General features: G+C 32.2%; 1 protein-coding gene across 1 annotated transcript; it reads right to left on the bottom strand.

The window, feature by feature from the left end:
• Positions 1-23,682: 23,682 nt before the first annotated feature.
• On the bottom strand, positions 23,683-24,099 carry LOC118186155 (protein GVQW3-like). The gene has a single exon (XM_035356239.1). It carries the CDS (start codon positions 24,097-24,099, stop codon positions 23,683-23,685), a length of 417 nt encoding a protein of 138 aa, XP_035212130.1.
• Between the last annotated feature and the right edge of the window lie 2,296 nt (positions 24,100-26,395).

Raw genomic sequence — 26,395 nt, forward strand, 5'->3', positions numbered from 1 at the left:
TGATTCCAAAGAAATATTGCATCACAAATTAATTAAATTAGTTAAAATAATGACAAAATCTTCCAACGATTTGCGCTATGCTGTTCAGCATGTTAAACACTGAGAGTATGTGCCATCGGTTTTCGGAAATGTGATATCCATACGCAGTTTCATCGACTGTCGTCAAATATATCTCATGCGACAGTGTATACCATCATACATAATGTTCGCGACTCCAGCAGAGGCACCGCAGATATGAATCTGACGCGCCAAAGATGTATCCCAGTGTAGACGAAATGGCACAGGGACCGCAGGCTTGCTTGCATAGATACTTGTTCGGAGATACGAAGCCATAATTTAGTATTTAAGACTAAGAACGATGAGCAAGCCAGAATTTAGTATTTTAGACGAAGAGAGATGAGCAAGAACTAGTATAAGCAATATTCTGAAAGAGAATAAAACATCGTAGTGCGTTTATTTAGAAGCTCGTGGTTCCATACTTCTATATAATTTTGTTCAGGGAACCCTAACTCTTTTTTCATATTTAGGAAATTATTATATGTATTTTCGAAGGCTTCTATGTACAGATCCTCACCTTCAGAGACAAAATGCTTTACGGAAAAAATAGTTTTACAAGAAAGTGTAATATAGGAAATATGCTAAATACGTTTCTTTTCCTAAAATTTGAATTGTACATTAGCATGTTTCTGTTCAATTATTTACTATATAGAATAGAAAGAGCCTACAGGACGCAATAGAAAATTTTATTTGCATTAATTATTGTGATTAAGATTACCACTGAATTTAGAATCTTAAATAACTGTGTGACGTTTCTTTAGGGTATATACATAGATACAGATACATTTAAGCGTTTTCATCTTGGAAACAATATATTTTCGAACATAGAGTTTCAGAACTGAAGCTGAGTTTATAGACTCCCGTTTCATCCTTTGAAAGAAAATGATGAAATTTTAATACTATTTGAACTACTTAAATTTCGTTTACTAGATTTGAATTCCTTCAAAAATCATAGTATTCCTGATTAATTTAAATATGTATGCACATATATAATTCAGACTAAGAAATAACTAAAATTCTAATCATAATAACAAAAAATTAAACTGATAAATCTTAAATTCTTTAAGAGTTTTGCTTTCAGTTAGCCTTTAAGTTTTGCTCCTGCTTTCATTGAAGCATTAGAAATTTCGAGGATTTCTGCTTTATCAAACGACGTCAAACTTAGTTATTAATCTTTCACTTCACCTCATTTCTTCCGAAATGGTTTTAAAATCTCTTCGGTTTCTTTTCCTTTATATTTAATCACGCAGAACGCTTCAAATACCAATATAAATCTTACAAATTATTGAAAACTTTGAAACAAAGGGAAGTACCAATGAAAAGGATGAAACTGTAAATCAGGTAGGATTAGTAAAAAGACGCAGCATATCTTTTCTTTTTCAAGAAGAAAGATGGGTAACAGATGTACTATAAATGCAAAAGCTTTACTCTAAAATTAATATCTATTTAATGTCGAACGTTGCTTAATTTTAAAGATATTTATGTAAGATGCGACTCATATTTTGCCTTCTAAATCATGGAGATATTCTCACACCTTTAGAGTTTCAGTAAAATTTATGTCTTTTGATAAGTTTTCTCATACTTTCTCTCAAGTTGTAAAAACTTTGAACACGTAGAGATAAAATTCTAATTTTACTTTACAATGCTCCTTAAGTTTTTTTAAGTTCGTTATTTTCCCTTTCTATCTTAAAAATAATAATATTCTTCCAATAAATATTTATATGGCGTTTTAAAGATAAGCCCAGTCATATGATTCTTACATAACATGAGTGACGCACGTTCTTACGTAACATAAAAAAGTAAACTTAACACTTTTATTCAATTGAATAGAAAAGTTAGCAATCAAACCTTGTAATCCGAAACTGGGAAAGCAAGTAAATCTGAGACTGACATTAGATTTTTAAGAAACACTCGATCGATTTCAAGAATAATCAATCATAGGTCCTTCTCAAAAAGCTAAATAATTTGACGTATTTTCAATTGGAGAAGTAGATTTCATTGAATAATTTCAAAGCTGAGTTGTAGATTTTCATACGTACAAAAATTTACTTTCTATAATTAGTAACATTAATTCCAATGCCGTCAATATTAAAACTTTCAGTAGTCTAATATCTTAAGCTTTTCGCGTTTCATTTTTATTTATAGATGGTGTCACGTTCCTGTTTGCTTTGTTCCACCTATTGTTTTCGATATAAAACTGTTATCACTCATCCAATTTTGCAGGTTTTTTGCTCCTGAAGTAGAAGGACTGTACATTATCGCACTCAAAATCTTTGCACATTAATATGGCTTTTTCCCCTAATTTTAGATTTTACATTGGTGTGTTTTCTCTTGCATTCAGAACTTCTAAATTAACCAATACTCATTAAGCGATATTATCTCTCTTTATTGGTTAGCAAACTAGCTTGACCATTATTTACCTAACATCAGCTGCATAATCTTAGATTTCCATCCCCCCGCTCACCAGCGAATAAGCCTCTTGCTTATCTTTATTTTCATTTTTAATGCTATAAGTGTGTGAATATACCCTTATGATTTCGGAATCAGGGCGTACATTTTTTGTTGATGCAACAGATCATGTCGATGATACTATATGGAAATGAAAATTCAGAAGTCATAAGTGCATTTTCCTTTGGCATAATTATACGGTCATGGTTTTGTCTTCGTTGTCGATAACGCCACAACATAACTGAAAAATTATATCAACCAGTCATGATGCATCTCTTTTGTCGATAAATACGTCAACCCGTCATGACTGGATCTTACTTGTCGTAGTTCTATTACAAAAATAAAAAGCTTTTTAAACTGGTCATGATTGCCTTATAACAATCCTGCTATCACCATGTTCTTATGTCAGACCCAAAGTTTGAGCACATGCATGTAATATAAGAAATCGGCAAAACAAAATTATGACTTTAATTTGCAATAGTCTCTTAACTCTCCATTTTAATTTGAGTTTTTTCTCTTTATCTCCTAAAAAATAATAATTTCTTCGAATAAATTTCTCTATACAGCATCTTTTGAATATTAATCAATCGCATATAATTCCTACATAACGATGATGACGCAGCCACTTACTTCCTTCAGAAAATATTGATGTCTAATTTGTTAGACAAAACTTAAAATTAGCCAATGGAGACAAATTTGAACTGAACTTAAATCACTCTAGATTTTATCTGGAAAACGTCACATTTTGTCTCTTACGCTTCGCTATTGCTTCTCTATCCGCATTGAATATATATTTATGAAAATGAAAGGTTCCAATGCAGTTCTTCAAGAACATTCGTGCTTACGGCGTCAATATGAAAGCCTAAATGTGTTAACCAAAGAATATAAAGAGCTATTGACCTCTCATGATTGCAAGTACCTCAGTCATTGCCTTTGAATTGCTACGTATATACGTTAAAGGGAATTTAATTGTTTAATAAGAGTAAAACCCAGTAGACTGCGCTGTTCATATATCTATCCGTAAATAAAAGGCCCGTTTAAACAAGGAGTTACATTATTGTATCAATTATAAGAGCTATTATAAGAGAGAACATTATAAGCTATGATAGTTTGTCATTTTCTGTAATTTTAAATTTAACCAATATTTTATTTTCTATGTGATACTTGAATTCCTTGTAAGATAGATAATGTAAACTTCTTATACAAGATAAGAAAGTAGATGCAAAACTATTTTAACTAACTTGAAAATGCATCCCACCCGAATGTGAGAGAAGTGCGGTTAGTTAAGCAGCAGTTTGCTTCAGAACACAAATATAAATTTAACGTAAAACACGCATGATGGAACTTGGAAATTTATTTATCGTATTTCATATCAGCAAATGTTACGAACTTACAAGAATAAAAATAATTTTCTGATGTAAAATGAAAGTCAAGACAAGACAACTTCTCTTTCGATAAGATTAACAAATTAGTTATTCATTATTTGTTTAAACATGCAATTCATTGCAGCTCCAATAATAAAGCAATGAAATTAAATAGGTGATTAAAGCATATAACTTTGTTATATATAATTGCATTAAATTTAATTAAGGAAAATGTGTGTTTTACATGAGGTAGTGATGTATGCTTACCTACAACAGTATCGGTATCAGATAAGATTAGTATACTTACACACAATAAGTGTTCCCGTTAGTGCGTATTGTATGTTCCACCACTCTAAGACCATCTATATGGGCACACACTCCTTTAAATTAACTTAACAGCTTAAAATAGATAACATGTTTTTCTTAAAAATATAGTTCGTTTAAGGCTTTTGGATATAGCGAAGCATGCAAGAGCTATCTGCATAAGGAGAGAGATGTCTTCGTAGTGGACTGTTTAAGGAAAACTGGGTCGTATGCAGATTACACATACTGAAAATAACGAAAACAAAACATGCAGTCAGTCGGTTTGCTTAGCATCGAACTCAGGTCGAGCTACCACTATTCAGTGGTCTTAACACTCTAAGGGGCTCTTAAAAATATGAAAACTGTAGCAGTAGGTTGAAGGTTATAACCACAAAACAACAGCTAATTAAGCTGAGTTTAAAATTCTGTGGATGAGCTGTCTGCATGGGAGGTTTTATACAATATAAGAAATATGTATACAATATAAGAAATATATAGATTATACAATATAGGGTTTTCCTCATGCGTAATGTGAATACGAACCTGTTTTCCTTAAAATATCCTCCACGGAAGTTATCCCCTAGGCAAATAAATCTTGAATGGTTTTCCAATAGTCTAAAGGGCCCCATTTTATAAAAGAAGTGCGCTGTAATGTCCTTTATGTTAACTAAATAAATCAAAAGATTTTTTTAAAAACAGAATAGATAAAAATTTAGCTTTAATTTACTAGGTCTAGAAAGATAAACTGCTGTCCAGATAATAAGAATAAAAAGAATTCTGGATACCTAGAGCTCGATTGATTGGTGTAACGCTATTTTTATCATAATACACTTAATTTCATATTCATTGAAATATGTGTAATTTGTAAGAGCACTTCAGTTACTTATTCCTGAGTTGAAAACTGTGGATCCATTCATCGATATTGAAACTTAGATCGATTTGATTAATTCTCTTACTCCATTGTCTGTGTCTTTGAAACATCACTGAACAGCGTTGAATAATTACACTGACGCAAAAACTCGGCTTTCTAAAGAACGTATTCAGTTTTCGTAAACCATTTCCCTAATTTTCTTTAACTATTTCAGTAAATATTACTTCACCGTAATAAGAGGTCACATACCATTTGCAAATTATAAAAGAGCATTCCTTGAAATATAATGAATGAAAAATGTTTCCCTTTCCTTTAAACATTTAAACGACAAAACCTTTAAACAAACAACTGCAATTTATGAAAATCCCCCTTGAAAAATCCTCCAAAAGTACAACAGAAACAACAGAGAACCGTTAAGTTGATCTTGCATTAGAACAAGTGGCAACATGCATCATTGAACACCGATACACGAAAGAAAGCAGAAAAAGTGAAAAAAAGAAGGAAGAAGAAAAAAGCTTGATAGATAGATTCTTCCTTCTTCAGGCCAATCATTTTATCACGTGACTGTGGTACTGTATGAGATCTCCATAAAACGTTCAGCCCACTTTGTTTGTACGATTTATGCTCATCCCTGTGCATCTTATAAAGTCATTTTTGAAATGTAGAAAACGGAATGGTTTGTATAAACATCCGATTAGGCATGGATTTTTGTAAAAGAGACTGCACGGCGCCGGCTGATGTCAGGGCAAATACTTCACTCTTTTCATTTCTTATATCATTACTTTGGACTATTTCTACTGCAAAGATTTTGGAAAACACGATTCCTAAGGGACATTCCGTCTTTACTACGTCATTTATTATGCTATTTTGAAACGTTGAGCAAATACAGGTAATTTACCTTAAACTTTAACAGCTAAAACCAAAAATGAAAAACATAGAAACTACTGAAGTATGTGGAAATATCTTTTGTGAGACTTCTCAAAAATAACTTACTATTTTACTACATATTTTAGAATAAAGTAATATTACTTCGTAGATGGATATCCAGTAAATCCTTCCTAAGATGTTTCGTCAAACACGATTCCAGACGAAAATAAGTCCTCCAACTGTCCAAGGATATGTCTCTATAATGTCAAATTTCTCTAAATTTTCTTACGTTTTCTTAAAAATTATTCCAAAACGATCCTGATCAAACAAAAACAGTTCAGGTGCAAATTACATCGGTAATTTACATCTGAACTGTTTTTGTTTTGATGTACAGCTTTAATTACTTGAACGTATTTAAAGGAGCACTTACTTAAATATGCTAAAGATATTGCTCTTGGATATAGTATATATGGCCTTGCTGAATAGACGATTCTAAGCTTTCCGCAAAGGCTATTATTGTCCAGAGATGGAGTTCACGTCAACAGTTTCTATACAGTTTAATGAATTCTAGTCGCTTTTAAAGGTAGACGTCGTAGATAAAATGTTTTGGAAGCAACAGACATGAAAACTGTGCAGTGCCCTAGCAGCGTCTCGAATACAGGACCCTTCGATACGCTCCGAGTGTACTTCGTGGTGTACCAGGTTACACCACGAAGACATGCTTTGGGAGGAAGGAGAACATACCTTATATACTACCCCTTTTAAAAGGCGATTGGGAATTAGGGAACAAATTCGGGTTGTGATAAATTATTGTTCACAATCTTTTAGTTCGGGCGCCACTGTATAGTCATTAAGTAATTTTAAAGCATAAAACATGAAAAATGAGCAATGCCCTCTCCGGGACTCGAAACTTAACCTCATACGCGCCAAGCGTGAAGGTATACTAGCTGGATTTATTAAAAGCATTATATATAATTTTCCTTTTTTATATTAACTGTTTAGGCAGTCGGCCGCGTTAGCTGTTAGTTATTTGGAAAGGGAAACGGTCAACAGACGTGATTCACATAATTACCACAGAAGAGTAACACTTAGAATTGTATTACGAATTCTAAAGATACGTTGTTTTTCGAAATGTTATAATTTTGCTGTTGAACTGTAAGTGGTATAATTGCGAAAAAACTTGTATTTAATTTAAAAATAAAGAGTATGACAGCAGTCTAAAAACAAATACTTAAACTACGAACTCTAAAAGAGTATAAAAATTCTCAATAAACCCTCTGGTGAGATGTTAAAATCTTAATCCTTTCATATTTCCGTTTTTTATTTGTTTAATTTTTAATTTATATATTTTTTGAAAGCATCGAAATTATTATTGTGGATAAAGTAACTTTACATGCATTTTTAAAAGGCTTTCTAAGAGTTTTAGAAGAGTGAAGTTAGTAATCAATTTTCTGAGAGATGAAAAATCAATAACATTATTACAAAGACTTTTAATTTTCGTTATTTAGAATTAGGAAATTTATTGTATACACAGTAACATGCATCTCTTTTAGAACATTTCTTTGCAGATTTATACGCTTATAGTGGCATTAGGTTAATTTGGAAGCAGGAGAGAGATGGTCACTTTACTTAACATGTTCCGCCAAACTAAATTAATGGCAGAGAAAAAATGAACAACGTCTTCGCCGGGACTCGAACCACGGGCCTCTCGAATACATGCCGAGCGTACTGACCACTAAACTACGAAGGCATGCTATGAAGGCGGGAGTAGTAATGGTTTAGTTCTCATTTCTTTGCATATGATGACATGTGACCAGATTTAAGGGTATAATATAATCTTCAGAAGATATATAGAATTATGCTTCCCTATGATTTTCTTTTTGAGTGAAAGTCCATTCCAGGAATTTTAAGAAGTTTTAGGATGAAAATCAAGATAAATATTAGCAAGAGAAACTGGAGAGGAGGCATACTATGAAGAGAAAAGTTTACGTCGGATATTTAAAAAAGATATTCCATTTCTTTATCCAAATTATATTCAATGAGGGAAATTTCATCAAGGGAAAGCAGCAAATCATACTTCGAAAAGTACTCCTACATTCCTTGAGAAATGAATACTGTTACAGGTATTGAATATAAAAATTTTCAACGTATTCCTGCAAAGTCCCCTGACGTTTCACCTGCGGACTAATGCGCCTTTGGTCTCTTGATAAAAGTTCTTTCTAAGAGCAAACACCAACCACGATTGATGTACTCTATAAAGTAGTAAAAGAGGAATAGAAATCAGTACCCTGAAAATCTTAGAAAAAAGTCTTTTTATCATGGAAATTGTGATGCAAATCGGAGAAAAGGCTCTCAGATCGAGAATTTAAAAAGATAAATCATTGTATTTAAATCATTAAATAAACGGTCCCAAAATCGTTCTAAAAAACTGCAAACACACTCTGAAGCATTGTGGTAACAGAACGAAACACATAATTAATTTACCACCTGCCTCTGTACATGCTTAACAGTCTTAATAAAATAATATGCATCGCTCTAAGTTCAAGGTCCAATTTTTTTTCTAGCAAAAGCAGAGATAATTTTCTTCATAATGGTCTCTGAAAAGGAACTGCAATTAAGTATAACTACTAATCTCTAGAGTAATAACAAAAACGTCTAATATATAAACTCAGCAATAAAACCGCTTTCGGTTTTTCAGTCAAAACTATTCAAAAGAAAGATAGATCCCCAAAGGCTTACTGAATAAATATCGTCATATATTTCTGCTATTTTGTTTTGGATAAACAACTGTATAACAGACTGGCAGTCTTCTACGAAAAATTCTGTTTTTATTGATGCAAATTCTTAGCTTGTATGTGAACACAAAAGAAATTGCAAATATTTACTTTATTTACTCATTCAAATTTTATTCAAAAATAAAAAGTCTTCTGAAAGAAAATTATTAAAAAATAAAATACAGAGGGTTATATAATACTAATTAGCTATTCAAGTAAAGAATACAAAAGTAGCTTATTCCTTTGCATTTTCCTTCCCCATTTAATACCATTTACTTATTTAAAAACCATATCTATCTAGAAATGTTAATCAAATAAATGCTGATTAAAAATAAAGTCATGACTGAATCCAAGGTTCTAAGAAATTTTCTTCATTCATAAATTCATTATTTTTTAAGCTACCACTCATACAATCAATCTGCACACATATTCGTGATTTGTTAAACAACTGTTATTATAGTCGAGTTATATTGGTTGCATATTTAATAGTTTTAAGAGTAAAGGAGAACGGATATAGCACTGTAATGAAAAACAGCTGAATATTCTATATGAATATTACAGTAAGAATTTTAATTCTCTGCCTTTTATTAAATCAATAGGGCGTTAGCCCAGAAGGACTATTAATTTCGTTTTGGCATTTTGTGGCGTTTCACTTTTCAAATTGGGGCCACCAGATATTATCGCCCTGTATTATATTTAAAGAAATTAAATAATGAAAACTTTGCTTAAGTATGTTTCTCGCATTGTGATAAAACAACCGTACTTAAAGTCATTAAATTTTAAATAACGTAGTCCTCCAACCAAACATGAGCATCTGGAAGCTCGAAATTTGAATTTGTTCTATTATCTATTATTAATTATTTGTTAATTTTGTAAACATTTAACGAATTTTTGATTAACAAACTCAACGATTTCAAAGCGAGCAATGGCAACGCTGCACGGGTAAAAAAAAAAAAACATTTTTTACCTCCAGCACGGGAAACTGTGAATCAGAAATTCTAAAAATATGCTCTTTCAAATTATTTTGCGATATTGTTCTTGAAATGAATTTTATGCTTTAAGTACGAAGAAAAGTTTTATTATTATTATAAGAATATTTGTATTAGAAATTATTTAATAAATAAAGGGGACACACAAAAACCTTAAAAAATGCCCGTTTCAGAGTAATATAGAATCTGAAAACTTTCAGACTCTTTTTCATGTTTTTTATTTTATTTGTTTGTTTGTTTTTATGTGTTATAAGCACAAAATATATCCACACATTCATAAGCTTATGACTGGGTTCCTTAATTAATTACATAGCCAAAATACTCATTATACATTTAGTAGCATACTACAAAAATAATTTCATTTTTAAGTTCAACTTCACAGCACATTAACACGATAATCACACAGCTATGCAACTGCAAATCAGAATGATTCTGATTTACATTTGTTCAGCAGATGCTTCTCAGCAGATGTTGAGTGGTCCTACAGTGTAATCAAAGTCAGTATCCTAATTAAGGAATTTTAATTTCTATACTTGTAGGTACTAGCTTTTGCTCTGCATTTCTCGCTAGATAAAATAGCATCTTTTTCTGCAGTCTAGTATTTCTTATATATTGAGGCACAATATAGTGTGTAACGTATTGTTGCGTAATATACCATACGTTATATACAGCATGTAATGTATGATACCTAAGATTCAGTATGTAATACACAATACCTAACGTAATAGACCTATAACGTTATGTATCGTGTATTAAATACTCTGTATTAGTGGCTGCTCTTCTAAATTGGTAAAATATGTGTAGTTGTCGATATATCTAGTCAGTAAGTATTTACGATATGTTTTAAAGAATTTTATACCTCCTTGCCTCGAGCTTTCGTGACATAACTGAAAACACGTCCTGCTATCAATCGAATTCGTATCCCTAGCGAGGGTTTAATTAACATTAGTTGTTCATTTATGTTTTCTGCCAAAAGAAATTATGACAAAGTCTACATGTTGCCCCCGAAATAAAATAATCCGTCACAGTCTCCTTTTAAATGGGATGAATAATGTCTCCCTATTTTCCGTTTTTTCGCTGTAATTGGAATCACGTCCGGATAGCCGTCGAGAGTTCTGGAGTTCGAATCCCGGCGACAGCATAGCTCATTCTTCCTGTACCTGCTCCTAAATAAACTTAATGGTTCTACAGTATCACAGCGAATATTGCTCTTTTAAGCTATGAAAATGAATATATATATATATATATGCATGTAACATATTACCCAGATCAAACTGGAACGAATTGTAATGCTTCTTTGAAGTTAACCATAAAAATTTAAAATGTCATTTCAAACATTTTGAATTGCTTTATTAAATAATATTCTGTTATAGTTATATAGATGATATTTTTATGATTGCATTTTCATGTATTTAAACGTGCATTATTTTACATTTGCAAAATTTTATATTTATCCTATTTAACAGTAATGTGTATATTTTAAAGACGTATTATTCTGCGGTGACAAAAAAAGTCCTATTCATATTTTACAACTGAGTTTATTTCAAGACGGTAATATGATAATTTTAAAATACAGATACCGAAATCGTTAGAAAGTTGACTGACGCAAAACGTTACCCCTGATTCCAACTTTGGAAAAGTAATCGGTGTAAACAGGAAAGCAAACGACTGCAGCTATATGATTTTTCTGATAACAGGAAAATAGCAAAATAAATAAGCCTCTCCGGTGTTTAAAACTCTAGAAAAATATTTGTGGTCATCATCTATGTACTCAGTCTCGCAATTTTCAGTTTAATAAAAGGCATTTAAATGCCTTTGTCCTTTTAGCACATAATGTTAAGATCTGTAGATCTGTAGATTTTAAGGCCTCTGTTTTATCTTCGCTATATCTCATATGAAGAAGTGACGGATTTTAAGCTTCTGGAAAATTGATGCTAAGCAATCGTACAGCCACATGTGTCAGATAAGACGCTTTATAAATGCATATTTTATTAAAAGGCTCGCGTTTTGCTAAGTTACATTGAAAATATATTTGTTTTTTAAAAATATCTACAATTTTTATTCTAACTATGTATTTCAACTAACCAATTCCTTTAAATGTGTTCAATATAAGACCACCTAAATTTCAGCGTTTTGAACTATACTGTTTAAGGATTAGACTCTTTTATAAGACAGATTTATTATACCTTAGATTATTTTATGTTAGGATAATGTAATGAAATAGCATCATGGGCTTTTAAATAAGAATAGCTCGTAAAAATTCTGCATTAAGAAGGCTCACTAAAACTGCATTATATTTGATTTTAGGACTTAGTAAGCACGTATTACTCCTGCAACTGGCATACAATATTCTTGAGAAAGCATTCCTGCTTTAACGGTATCAATGCTGGAAAACCCGTTTTACAGACGTAAAGCAATTCTCCCGATGAAGTTCTGCAGGCTAACGGAAATTTATGCATATCTGACATTCGCTATGAATAAACCTCGCATATTACATTCGCATATTAAAAGAACTTGACAATGAATAATCACTGTAATTAAAGTAGATTGAATTCACCTACCTAAGTGGATGGCGCTTTTTTTCCAAATATAAGTCACAGAAAGGGTATGGTCACTTAATTCGCTTGAGAGATGGTCGTTGCACAGAATACCATAAAATTTCTACATAGAACAAGATCAGTACATGATGCCTTGATAATATTAGTAGCGGAATCTACCCACATCTTCAGCACATCCTGGAAGATCCTATAGCTTCCCAAAGACAATCTTCCTGGTGATTAATGTCATATGTACCCTTAGTCCTCCCGATAGCATATGGGTTTCTGTGAGGATTTACAGTTTTATTAATTAGATGCTCAGGATATCCTGGAATATCCTACTAACTTCCCAAATACAGTCTTCCTAATACTTAATATCACATATCAGTATATTTTCAGAATTATTTCTTTAAGTGCTATCGACAGCGTACGGATTTATGTACGGGTTTATTATATCCCAGAATCCCCTTGTTCCCTAAAAATAATTTCCCTAGTGCTTAAATTTTTATCTCCGTATATCTCCAGGATATTATCACTAAGTCCCCTCGATTGTGTATGAGATTATGTGAAGATTTACAGTTCTACTTACTGTATTCTCAAGACATCCCAAAACATTCCTCTAGCTTCTCAAGCATGCTTCCCCGAGTGCTTAACGATAATGTATGAGTTTCTGTGCGGTTTTATATCCTATTTACTACATGTTTCAAAACATTACGAAGTATCTTTTAACACATAAGTCTAAGAGTTTAATGTCGCATCTCAGCATATTATCAGAACCTACTCCAACAAATTTGAGAAGCCTAAACCACTAGAACAACTGTGAATAACCATTCTCAGAATATCTGACGACAGAAGTTCTCCTAAAAATGCAGTATGATTGTCTTTAGGAGGTTAAGTGACGAAGCCCATTTAAAATTCAACATTAGCTTAGCCACTGTAGAGAGATTAGGTTAATTCGAGGTCGGAGAGATGAAAAATTAGCAACTGCCTTTGCCGGGAATGGATCCACGGATCTGGAATACAGGCCCAGAGTGCAGAATTACTACATCACGAAGGCAAGCTAAGAAGGTAGTAGAAATACCTTATATGTTATCTATTTAGTAATTATATGTTTATTAAACTCTGAAATTTTTCAAAATTTGGAACGGATTCAAACAATGCCAACACTGAATAAAATGCCCAAGTATACTATATAATAACGTAAATTGCTTCCCAAATTTTTAAATTATTGTCGTTAATTTGAGATATGAGGTTTAACAAAATTTTCTACGATCAATTTGAAATAAAGTTTTCGGTTTCTGTTTGTAATTCTGACAATGTCTAACACTGTGTCATCAGTTAATCCGCTTATGGTTTTGAGTTTGATCATTTCGATGTAGAAAAAGTTGTACTTCAAATGTACGATCTGTCGAGCATTGACCATTACATAAAACTCCAGGTATCTTTGATGGTTTTATGTTTAAATAATGATGATTTAAATACATATCCACACTACTAACCCAACTTTATAAAAGAGAATATTTCATTGTATTGTCTGAACACTGTTATTTCTGTAAACTGTTTTTATTTGCATCTGCTAAACAAAATACAAACAAAGGAAAAGAATATGGTGGGTCTGCGTAGTTTCACATCGGCCAGTCACATGATTTGAAATATGTGCAATACTTTCCTTTGTGGAATGAAATCAGAGAAAAGAGATTATTGCGAGCTGAACGTTTGTAGGTTTTTCATAGATATTTTGTTTATAATTCATAACACGGTTTAGTGAAAAATTTTATTCTATTTACATGAATTTATTATAGTGACGTACTAATGGCGCGTAGAAAAGGAATAACGAGTGAAGAAATCTTGAAACTGATGCAAGAACTATCTGATATCGATTCCGGTTCTGAAATCGAAAATAATTCTACAGACAAAGATTGAGATGAAACATCTTGTGATTCTGAATTTATTATAGAGAGTAATCAGGCAATATCATCTTCTAGCTCAAGTGAAAGTACAAATGGATTTGTTTCTACGAGTTTAAATTCTGTCGTACCTAAGAATGCCAAAGCGGGAACTAGTAGGTGCTCAAAAGGGAATATGAAATTTCAATGTATTTCAGACTAACACTTGTAAAGAAATTGCTAGTGATGGAACTGTATGGAAAGTAGAAAATACTTCAAATACTTCTGGTCGGCGACCCTTGCAAAATACCTTGCGAGAAAATGCAGGACCGATATCCTATGCTAAAACGTAACATTTGTTCTGCTTAGTTCTTAGTGCGGGAAAGTTAATAATAAATGAAAACATTTTACGTGTCATAAAGGAGTGTACTGATGCTGAAGTCAAGCGTAAATTTCATAATGATTATTTCACTATTTTATTAGCAGAACTAGAAGCATTCATAGCGTTGTTGTACGTAAGGGGGACATTAGCCGCCAAGGGCTTACCAATTCTTAGTTTGTGGTCCAAGGCTTGGGGACCAAAGGTTTCTCATGAAACTATGAAAAACGAGAAATTCCCTCTAGTTTCAAAAATGTGAGAAACGGACCTTTTTCTTCAGTTGTGAGGAAACAGGACTATATAACACTTACATCATATCAAGGTAAAAGGAACAAAAACGTAATTTTGTTAAGTACACTCCATTCATCAGTTGAATTTGAATCTAATGAGAAGAAGGTTCCTGATGCAATACAGTTTTACAATTCTACAAAATTCGGGGTAGATATTTTGGATCAAATGGCAAGAAAGTACTCCGTGAAAGCACCATCACGCCGTTGGCCAGTACGTGTATTCTACAATATTTTGGACTTACCAGGCATAAATGTGTGGATTCTGTATAAGGAAGTTACAAAAGAAAATATCAGCAGAAGGGATTTTCTATTGTGTTTGGCAGTAGAACTAAGAGAAGAATATTTAGTAAAAACAAATTTGTTCTCTCTTCAAGTGGCTTTGTGGATGGACAAGATTCAATAGAATAAAAATAAGCAAGAAATGTCAAGTAAGGAAATTCAAAGGTAACAAAACTTCTAATATTTGCTACAACTGTAATAAATATCTATGCGGATATTGTACACAAAAATCAGAAAGATAAGCTTGTGTGCTAGTTGCTGCGCTAACTAATATATTATATGTGAATAAAATATTTCTATTTTTATGTACTTTTTATAGCAAAACGTTTGTTTTAAAGTATTTTAATATTTGGATTAAAAACCACTTTTTTTGGAAAAACTTTCGTAAATGTTTATACATTTTATTTTCTGTGTTTCTGAAATGTAAGCTATCGGAAAAAAAATTACATTTTCCGATGGAAATATTTAAATGCTTGTTCATTATTTGACTACATACCTGCAAAGTCTCTATATTCTTTAAAATAAACTGTAGTTGTCATAATTTGCGTTATTTGAATTTCTTTTTCGAAAATATATTATATCATATAGAGAAATATGCAGATATCTTATCAAGGGATCAAAATGACATCCGCCGTAATTCTAGGTATGCGAAGACCACCGTAATTCTAGTGTTTTAATTCTTCTTGCTCTAACAATAAAAATATATTAGTTAATTGAAACATATGAAACATGCAGGTATTAACATTCCTGATTGCTGTTTTAAACGTTAAACCCCATGTCTGGGATGTTATCATGCTTTGATTTGCAGGTGCTTTATTTTTTACCAAGATATTTCAAAACTGCAAAGTTTTTTAACCGCTTTATTTACTACGACGATGTTTTTAGAACAATGTTTTAGATCTGTGTTGTTTCCTCTTTCATTTCTTTCTCTCGTGATGTTTTGTATGACGGTGTTTTCTTGCATTGTTCTCTTCGTGATGTTTTCGAATGTAGCTTTTTGTGCTGTGTTAAATGTTGTGTCACACTGAATTTGAAGTTACTCTAATTATGACTGACATTAAAGATAAGCATTTGACTTCTCTGTTTAAATCTATCAATATATTTTAGTAGAAATATTAAATAATTCTGAGTTTGGCGACGTAGTCTTGAAGATAGCTGATACAAAGTATCTGCATAATATAGGAATATTACACTCGCTTCGATATTAGTTAGTGTTAATGACGTAAAGAAAGCGTTCTTTTGGAACTTCAAACGGAACTTGGAGCTACAGACTAAATACATTCAATACGTTTTCTTTAAGCATTGCTATCCCAAATATTAAAAAAAAATATTTAAAATTAATAATTAAATCTCGCAAGGCGATGGCGGTTCCCTGTCCGTTGTTTGGGTATAACGACTTGCGAATATTATAAAAAAATGTGTGATTTCACATGTAAACGATGTAATTTTCGAAAATGAAACTTAATACTTCACTTCGAATTGATAAATACCGATATATTGCAATAAAAGCGATCGAAACACATTTTTTTCTCTTTCTTAATTTATTTTTTCGAAATCTCCGATTTTATCAGCTTCAAATTTACATTTTAAGTGCAGAAGAAACTTCGCAATAAAATCCATTGTTATCATTTTAGTATATATTATCACTAAATAAGGTTAACAATGCATTTTGCAATTTTTAAAGGCTAAAAACGTTAAAAATATATGCTAACAGATTTAAAATATAACGGCCTTGTATAAAACGCTTATTCTAAAAAATATGAGACTTTCGGTTTATGCTCTATAATCTTTCATTAGTTTTTTTAAGCCAAATCGTTACGAAAGAACTATATATTTATTTTGATAACTAACACTACGAAATTTGAGATTTAAAGATAGATGAAGAAATTGAGAGCTGAGAACAACAGGTGTTTATCTCCGTCATTAACATCTTTAATAGCATTAATTAATTTATTTATTAAAAAGAAACTCAAAAACTACCTCTTAAGCCGTTTAGCATTCCAATATTTTACGAGTACGATTAAGTCACGAAATACTACAGAGTTAATACATGACACTGAATTAAAAAAATAAAAATTGAAAGAAAATTCTGAGCCTACACGAAGTAAATAGATGTCAAGAAAATAATGTCTGTCAGATGACGAGAAACAGCTGCAGCTGAATTATCAGAATAACCTAGAGCCTTTCCATGTCCTGGGAATTCTAAATATTGTGATCAATAATAATTCGTTGAATAGAATATAAAATTATGAATACATTAAGAGATTTCTTTGAAAATAACACGAAAAGAGGAAAAAATAGCAATAGTGGCTAGAAATAAATCTTTTAATCTAATAATTTGGAGAAATCATAGAGAATATATTAAAGCAAAAACAAAACCTCTTTAATGCATTCAGAATATTTTATCTTTAATCAACTTATAAAGTTAAATTCAGTATAGTTAATCTGAAATTAATTTAACTTTAACTAATTTAACTATCCTGCCAGGTAATTTTTTTCCTCATCTTTAAATAATTCTATTAGATCCTAAAATGAATACAACAAGAATAAAAATAAACAGAAATTTATTTTTACCTCAACTTGAAGTATAGTGTTAATGTATCTAATAAAAACTAATTTCCGCTTGTGGCGAGAATAATAGATAATAAAGAACTCGATTATTTACAGGTAACATTATTATTTACATTTCTGGATTTAGCACATTGCGCTGTTAATTTCTCCAGTTACTATACAGATTTAAAATAACCCGTTAAATAACGATTATTGGAGGGGTTAAAGCCACGAAAATCAACTAATATTCATAAATTTGCATAACTAGTTTCTCGAAGGTTTAAAAACGAATCTTCTATTTTATCTGAGGACGTTCAAGAGAAAGAAAAGCTTGCGTTTATGTGATAAAAAGTATAGGAAGCATGTGAAGTTTTCAAGCCGTATATTCAAAAAAAAAAAAAAAAAAAAAAAAAGGTGGAAACTGCTGAAATAATTTCCTGTAAAGCTAAGGGTAAAGACGGATTTGAATTGGGATCCTTAAATAGAAAAATAGAACTGAATTAATGTAAAACCCCTCTAGAAAATATAGTTCACCAACGGAAGATGTTTTGTGAATAATTTTGGCTGCAGTAGAATGGAAAACGTGATTTTGCGACCAACAGTGTTGGACAATAGCAGATCTGTTTCTGTTTTTCTTAACACGTGCCGATGTTTCTCAGAGCAAACTTTTAAGGCTTTTTTGTGTGACCAACGTAAATTAAATAACATTAGCAAGGACACTGGTATATAACCTAGCAGTTCATATCCAGAATGGGTTTTTTAAGTGCGAAACTGCGAGTTTTATTGATAGGAAAAAAAGATCCGAAAGCTGAATTTCTCTAAAATACTTGCAATTTTATAACTAATAAAGGGAAAGGAAGAATTGAAAACAGAGTTCGCATAACCTCCTAAAACGAGAGAGTGCTTTCTTATGTGTTGAGATGCCAATTTTTTAACCGCTTGGTCAATATTGTTAGGTACCTAAATTTACTGAACAGAAATTCTGCAGCCAAAATAATTAAAAAAACATCTTCCCTTTGGCGAATTACTTTTCTAGAGGCGTTTCGTAGCATAAAAATCTTTCAGCTCTAGTTAACGAGCCTAATACTAATCCGTCTTTTGAAAGAAATTATTTAATACTTCTTTTCATTTTTCATTAATAGATGGCATGAGCTTGTCTTCCTTCCTGCTACTGTTATGGCATGTACACATGTAGCAGTGAAAACGGGTATAGAAAATTGTGTCAAGAAGGTCACATGAACTCAGTTATTGGGGGGAAACTATTGGCAGAGTTTTTTTCATTTCGTATTATTCACCAAACAATTCAAATTAAAAAAAAAAGGATAAAATACATTCTTAAAACAAGCATTTACTTTAAAATCATTAATAAACTAAAAGGTGATGAATTACCGCGTAATGTAAGGAGAACTAAAGTTGCAAAATTCATTTATATTTTTATATCACGTTTTAAAAAGGTGTGAGGCAGCCTTAATATTTTTTAACCCGTAGCCTGACGAGTGATTTTTTGCGAATATCTTTAAAACTGTCGCTAGTTTTGGACCGAACTTCCCGTAAAATGTCGCGAAAATAACCCTAAACCTCTGAAAATTGTCAGGCAGTTCTTTTGTTATTTCCCATCCCTCCCAGAATTTTACTTCAATGATTCCGCTAAGTGAGATTTATTACTAGATATTGTTCCATAGATGTGAGGTGTCATGAGAATTGCAAAAGACTAGAATCTCCGTGATGACCGTCTAAATGCCGCAGGATACAGCTGCGAAACTTGAAAGTTTGTTTCCCTAAAACAATCTTATTTTCAAATAAATTGCTTTTAAAATTTACCGGGTTAAATTTTTAATTATTACTCATTTTTAACCTGAGTAACCTAAATCTGTATGTCACTGATTATCACCTGAATTTCAATGCAGACTGATTAAACTGCTATCACTAAATTCTATTCTGAGAAATATCTGGTGCAACTTTCATTCCTTCTGAGATATTGCTGAAACATTTCGTAATATTTCCGATTTTCTCTATTTTTGTCATTAATTAAAAATCTTTAAAACTTTCAACATTTTCCTATGTTCTTCAACTGCATGCAACTAATAATTATTTTAAATAATTTCTTTCTGCCTTAATTATTACGTAGTTTTAAGAGTAATAAACGAAAAATTCGGTGCTATTTAAGAGCTGAAATGGTGATAATATCAATATCAAATTTGCATTTTTATTTTTTATATGCATTCAAGATATTCAGAAAGGGAATTATAACCTGAAACTGTTTTTAGTGTATCATAAATTTATTGACTCAATTTAAAAATTCTTGCGTTCCTGTCCAAGAAATACTAGTAAACTTTATCTGAAATAGAAAAGATGAAACATATGGTATCCGCCGATAACATCGCGGCAAAAACATCGCGGAAGAAAACGTCGCAGAGAAAACAACGCAAGGCAAAAACGTCGTGCTACAAAATATCGTGCGAGAAAACATCGCAAAGAGAAAACATCGCAGTTCTAAAACATCGTGATACAAAACATCGTCGTCGAAAATAAAGCGGCTCAAAAACTTCGCAGTTTAAAAACATCGTCGTCGAAAATATCGTGGTAAAATATAAAGTGTCTACAAATCATCGCATGACGATAACATCGCAGACATGTTTTTTTCAGGTTTTAATAATTGTAAATGAATATTCCCATAATGATTTTTGAGCGCAAGATGTGAAGAAGGATAATTTTTACTTTTACATTTTTTTATTAATTAATAAATTTTTGCTTAAAAAAGTAAGAAGGAAACTTAAGCATAGAAAATTAAATGCAACTTATAGATTATACTTTTCATGAAAAATTACCAGTAAAAACTTTATAAAAATTATTTATTAATGGCCTTTTTTAGTTAACTATGTCGCTTTATAAATTCTATTAGTTGCACTAATTTTCTATGCTTAAGTTTTCATATTTTCTCAGCAAAAATTCATCTTTTTATAAAAAAATGTGAAAGTAAAAATTATCCTTTTTCAAATCTTGCGCTCACAAATTATTATGGGAATATTCATTTACAATTATTAAACCTGAAAAAAGCATGTCTGCGATGTTATCGTCATGCGATGATTTGTAGACACTTTATTTTTTACCACGATGTTTTCGACGACGATGTTTTTAAACTGCGAAGTTTTAGAACCGCTTTATTTTCGACGACGATGTTTTGTACCACGATGTTTTAGAACTGCGATGTTTTCTCTTTGCGATGTTTTCTCCCACGATGTTTTGTAGCACGACGTTTTTGCCTTGCGTTGTTTTCTCCGCGACGTTTCCGTCCGCGATGTTTTTGCCGCGATGTTTTCGGCTGTAACCGAAACATATTAATAACAAACAAAGCAATGTTGTTACTCATTAGCTTACAGTATAATATGTTCAGTATGGTATTTTTGTAAAGAAAGAGTGTTGCTTTACATTTTGTAAAGTATAAATAAGCATTGCATTTAATAATTATAACAGTTATTAATTATTTAATAATTAATCATAAGAATATGAATAATTAAATATTTTTTCGGAGATATATTTTCCGACCATATTTTTTTTTTCTTAGGGATCTCAGCATTCATATTTTGAAGCATTATGCTCTAAATAAATGTCTTGTTTGAAAATAGCATTAATTATTGAAACCAAATCTCCAACCAAACGAAATACATTTCTAAAGAGGATATTTAAACAAAACTTTTTATTATAATAACTATTTTCGTTATTTTAATACTACTAATAATGTACAAACAGTAATTTAAGTTCACTATAGTTGAGTGAATAAGATTGCCGGATGTTGGTAGTTTGCTGTTGGCAACCGAACAGTTTAGCTGCTTGGTGTCTTTATGATTTTCTCCATGCGTAACGTAAATTCAAGCCAATTTTATTTAGAAAATTACCCTAGAAAGTGTTCTCATAAAACAGATAACCCATGACTTAACATTGCTTTGTTTGTTATTAAAAACTATAAAATAGAATCTGTGGGTATTTTCCGTTATACGATAATACGAACAAAATGATTTCTTATACAAAAACATATGATCAGCGATGTTACTGGCCGCCGTTTAATTAAGTGCATCGATCTTATTCCCTACAATTAATTTTTCTTTTTCAAAGAAAGTTTGTTTTCAGTAAAATGTATACTATTTACAATGTCCCATTTTATTTTGCTCGTTTTTTATGCAAATATCCAAATTCAGATAGATATTGCATGAGTTCAGAAAGCAAACTAGTCTCCAAGCGGTAAGATAGCTGAGCACTGGTAAATTCTAGCGGCTGCATGGGAGGTTTAGGGGTTTTTCAAAAGTACAATTGTGAATTAACAGTTTGTTTCCCTCAAAAAAATCTACCAAGAAGACTTCCCTTCCCTTAGACAAATAGGTCTTGTGTGCTTTATCATAATCCAAAATCTTAAGCGTAAAAACCTTTTATCATAGCAGAGGATGACGATAAAATATTTTCTATCTGATGTTAGCATAATTGTATATTTCCAATGAAAACTGTTTGGCTCATGTTACCCTATAATGAAAAAAAAAAGATTCAAATCGGTTTTTAGCTTGAACAGTATTTTCATTATTAAATATATCACAAATTTTTATCAACAGTATTCTTAGTATTAATTACAGGCATGTATTCATAAATATACGAAGGGTGATCCAAAAAAAGTTTACAAGGCAAATGAAAAAGTATTTATTAGCAACAGAAACAAGATACAAATGGGAATCAAGAGACACATCTGGCCTTCACTTTTCCACATAGTCGCCAAACCTGTTTAGGCATTTGTCAGAACGTTCGACCAACTTGTTTATCCCGTCTTGGTAGTAATCAGGGCCATGCTCATTGAGCCATTTCTCGGCAGCTGTTTTCACTGCATCGTCTGAGGTGAACCGTGTTCTGGATAAGTATCGCTTCAACGACGGAAAAATGAAATAGTCACTTGGAGCTAAATCGGAACTGTATGGGGAGGGGGGTGATTCCAGACCTCCCACTTGAACTTTTGCAGCAATTTGCAGGGGCCTGGCATTGTCATGCAGAAGAATGACGCCTTTGCTCAGTAATCCAGGCCGTTTGCGTCGGATGGCTTTAAGGGGACTCATACACCTTAAAAACCCATAAGATCTTCGAATAGTAGACTGTTGCAAGAACTGGGATAACTTATTTATTTTAAAAGCAATTACTTCCAACTTTTTGCATCTGACTACATAATATAGCTGCTTTCTGAAATAGTCATCAGAAAGTTTGTGTTGCCAGAAATATTTTTATAATTTAATCCGCTTTGTGACAACATTTTTCGTCATGTTTCCACCGTGCGAGCATGGTTTAAAATATTCTGTTGCATAATTTAATTCCATATTTAATATATAGCTTTTATAACATTTGGAAACTACTGTGAACATAAAATTATAAAAATTTCATGTTCAATTTTTATTATATTTGGATTTGAGTTTATAAAATGTATTTTATTAAAAAAATGTTTATCAGATTTTTGGTTCAGTTAGAAAATAGTGCCCATATAAAGAATTCTATCAAATTTCAAGTACGTACCATTAGCTTTTTTTAAAATATCATGCGCGCAAGGTAAAACATGGCGAAATATTTTGTCACAAAGAGAATTAAATTTAAAAAATATTTGTGGCAACACAAACTTTCTGGTTACTAGTTTCTAAAGCAGCTATATTATATAGTCAGCTGTAAAAGGTTGGAAATAATTGCTTTTAAAATAAATAAAATATCTCAATTCTTGCAACAGCCACATATTCGAAGATCATGAGGGGTTTAAGGTGAATGAGCACCCTTAAGCAATTTCGTTAAAGTGGCACAATAACGATCAGCCTTAATGTTATGGCCACACTCCAAATACTCGATTAGGATAACACCAGTCGTATCCCAGAAAACGGTTGCCATCACTTTACCAGCAGAGGGTGTGACCTTAAACTTCTTCCTCGTCGGTGATCCAGCGTGCTTCCACTCCATCGTGGCTCTTTTGGATGTGGGGTGAAGTGCTGCAGCCATGTTTCATCACCGGTAACGATGCGATCAATGAAGTATTGACCGTCTGTATGGTATCGCTGAAGAAATGTGAGGCTGCACATTATTCGAGTGGCCTTATGCTCCGCGGACAACGCACGTGGAACCCAGCGGGCACAAACTTTGGAATATCGCAACTCATCGGCTGAACGTTACCATAATTCAAGTCCAACTCTGCGGCAATCTCACGCACGGTTACTTGTCGATCCGTTTGGATGATTTCTTCAACACGTGCCGTGTTGAAATCCGTCCTTGAAGAACTTGGACGGCCGCTCGCTTCCATATTGCGGTTTTTCACATGCTCCCTGCCCGCTTGATAAGAACGACACCATTTCGCTACCTGTTGTCTACTCATTGCTTTGTCCCCGTATACCTCAATGATTTGTCTGTGAATTTCGGATGCGGCTACATTCTTGGCCCATAAGAATCGAATTAAGGCTCGCACCTGTACGCGAGACCACTTTTCTAGACTTCGTGCCATTACAGTCGCTCTTAAGTGTCTGCGTAATGACGCTACGTACTCGTAGAATCGCTAAAGGACAACTAGCGCCATCTGTCAGCCACCTTGGGTGGAAATATTGATCAACCTACGTAATATACACAAAGCTATGTCTAATGAATGTGGGTAATTTTTATATAAAATTTTATAGCAAAAAAATTTAGGTTCATAGGTCAGCCATATTTGAAAGAGTACTTGTGTGTTGTAAGAAAAGAGAGAGAAACTTTACATATGAAGGTATATTTTTTTCAAATCTTTCCCTATAAAAGTAATAAGAAAGCAGTATAGGAATTTATTTCCTTAATATCCAACCGAAGAGCTGAGGGGGCGTACAATGATTAACATACAATGGGTGCCTGGAAATATTTTGCTTTACATGCAGTTTCCCTGTATACGTGAAACAAAATAAACCGTTACTCATTTCAGGATTTGAAAAACTCACAGAGAAAGAGAGAGAGAAATATCTATAACAAATTTGATTTCAGTCTAACTGATTGCTTCGGGAACAATAAGTCTTCCAACTCAAGCTTCTAGCTATTCAAATACAAACGCTTCTCAGAAGCCATTTGGACTACATCTGCTTGTTAAAGAAAGTCTTTTGGGGTTGAAATCCTCCCCTTCATCGGGTTTTTCAAACAAAGCATTCAGTGGTCCTGTTACTACCCGCTGACCTATAGAAATTCCTCAGAAACCTTTGTTTGAAAAAAAAAAAAAGAGTTTTATATTTTTAAGAATTTCCAGTTTGACAGCAAGATTTTGATATTTTTCATATATAGATGAAAAAGAAACTAAGTTTTTTTTAATATAGAAGAAACAAATTAATAAACTTATTTAAATTGTTTTGCAAAGCACCGAGTATGCAGACGAAATTTAATTTTCTCAGACCATAATCAGACCATCAGTCATCATCTCAGACCATCAGTTTATAAATATTTTTCTCAGAACGTACTTTACGTGTAGTGTTTTCCAAATTACGAGAATTGCGCGTTAGTGCATGCATTTACAAATCAGATTTATTTAATTAATGTATATGGCTATGCTGAACAAGCACACTTTTGCACATATAAACTGCATATTATTAGTACATATAAAAAATAAAATAAAATTTGAAAACAACACAATTTAAAAACTACTGTATTAAAAAATGATTAAAAATTTGTTTTTACCTCATTTTTTTTGTTATATACATTTACTTCAGTTTTGGTATATGCATTTAATTTTATTTTGTTATATGCATTTAATTTTATTTTGTTATATACATCTGTTAGTCTTTTTGACAATTTTTTTTAATTATTTGAGTATGGCAGAGGAAACGAGATCTATCAGCTGAAGGAAATGAATGTCTCCATGGACGACTTTCTAAGTAAAACGTACTCATGTTCATGTTACACATAGGGAAAATCACAAAACCCAACCATGCAACCAGTTCATTTGTTTGGGTTCGAATATGAATCGAACTAGCGGTAATCAGAAATCTTAGCCAAGAGGCCATTAATTGGGTTTGACAGATTTGGAAACCTAATAAATAGTATTTCATAAATATAATATTATTAAACGAATCGGATTTATATAAACAAAAAAAATCTTATATCGAACACAACTAAATCTCGATATAACTTACACTGATAAACTGATGTGTAATAACACTGATAAATTCAAATACTAAACGGAATATTCATTAACCCTACATAGATAATTTTTTGTAATATATTTCGCTGGCAATGTCTGGCCGCAAAATCCTATAAATGCAGCAACGAGAAGATGCGCTTTTGACAGCAACTCGTTTCGACAATCGAAAATTTTTCTAAACGTAAGAAATTTGTCGCTTAAATTAATTTTTCATTAAACAAAATAGAATCGCATATTATTAAAACTATTTTATTGATGCTTCAGATTCTGAACACAAGAACATTGTTATAAAACAAAGAAAAAATAAAAAATATATTTCATTCAACGGGGGCCAACTTTGGCGCATGCACTTTTGAACAGAAAAATATTTGAAGCATGTTATGGGTAATAGTTTATTTGATTATGGCAAGATACTCGAGGGTTATTTACCTAAGGTGAAGGATGCCTTCGTTGGAAGACTGCCTAACGGAAACTGGCTTAAATACATGTTACACGTATGGAAAACTAAGAAAACATCCTCGCAGCCAGCCCGTTCGCCGGGATTCGAACCCCGGACAGAACCACCAGTTGTTTCGTTAGACTCCGCTCAGCAGCTGGTAGGCTGTCCGATAATAGAAAAGCTCAAAATTTCATATTAGAGGAAAAATGG

Source organism: Stegodyphus dumicola, chromosome 10 (genome assembly GCF_044657685.1).
Source record: "Stegodyphus dumicola isolate Sdum_Otavi_A_Nest chromosome 10, ASM4465768v1".
Taxonomy (NCBI): domain Eukaryota; kingdom Metazoa; phylum Arthropoda; class Arachnida; order Araneae; family Eresidae; genus Stegodyphus; species Stegodyphus dumicola.

Bases quoted from the DNA above. Each gene is read 5' to 3' on its own strand.
- LOC118186155 (XM_035356239.1), bottom strand. From the start codon at position 24,099: ATGGCACGAAGTCTAGAAAAGTGGTCTCGCGTACAGGTGCGAGCCTTA.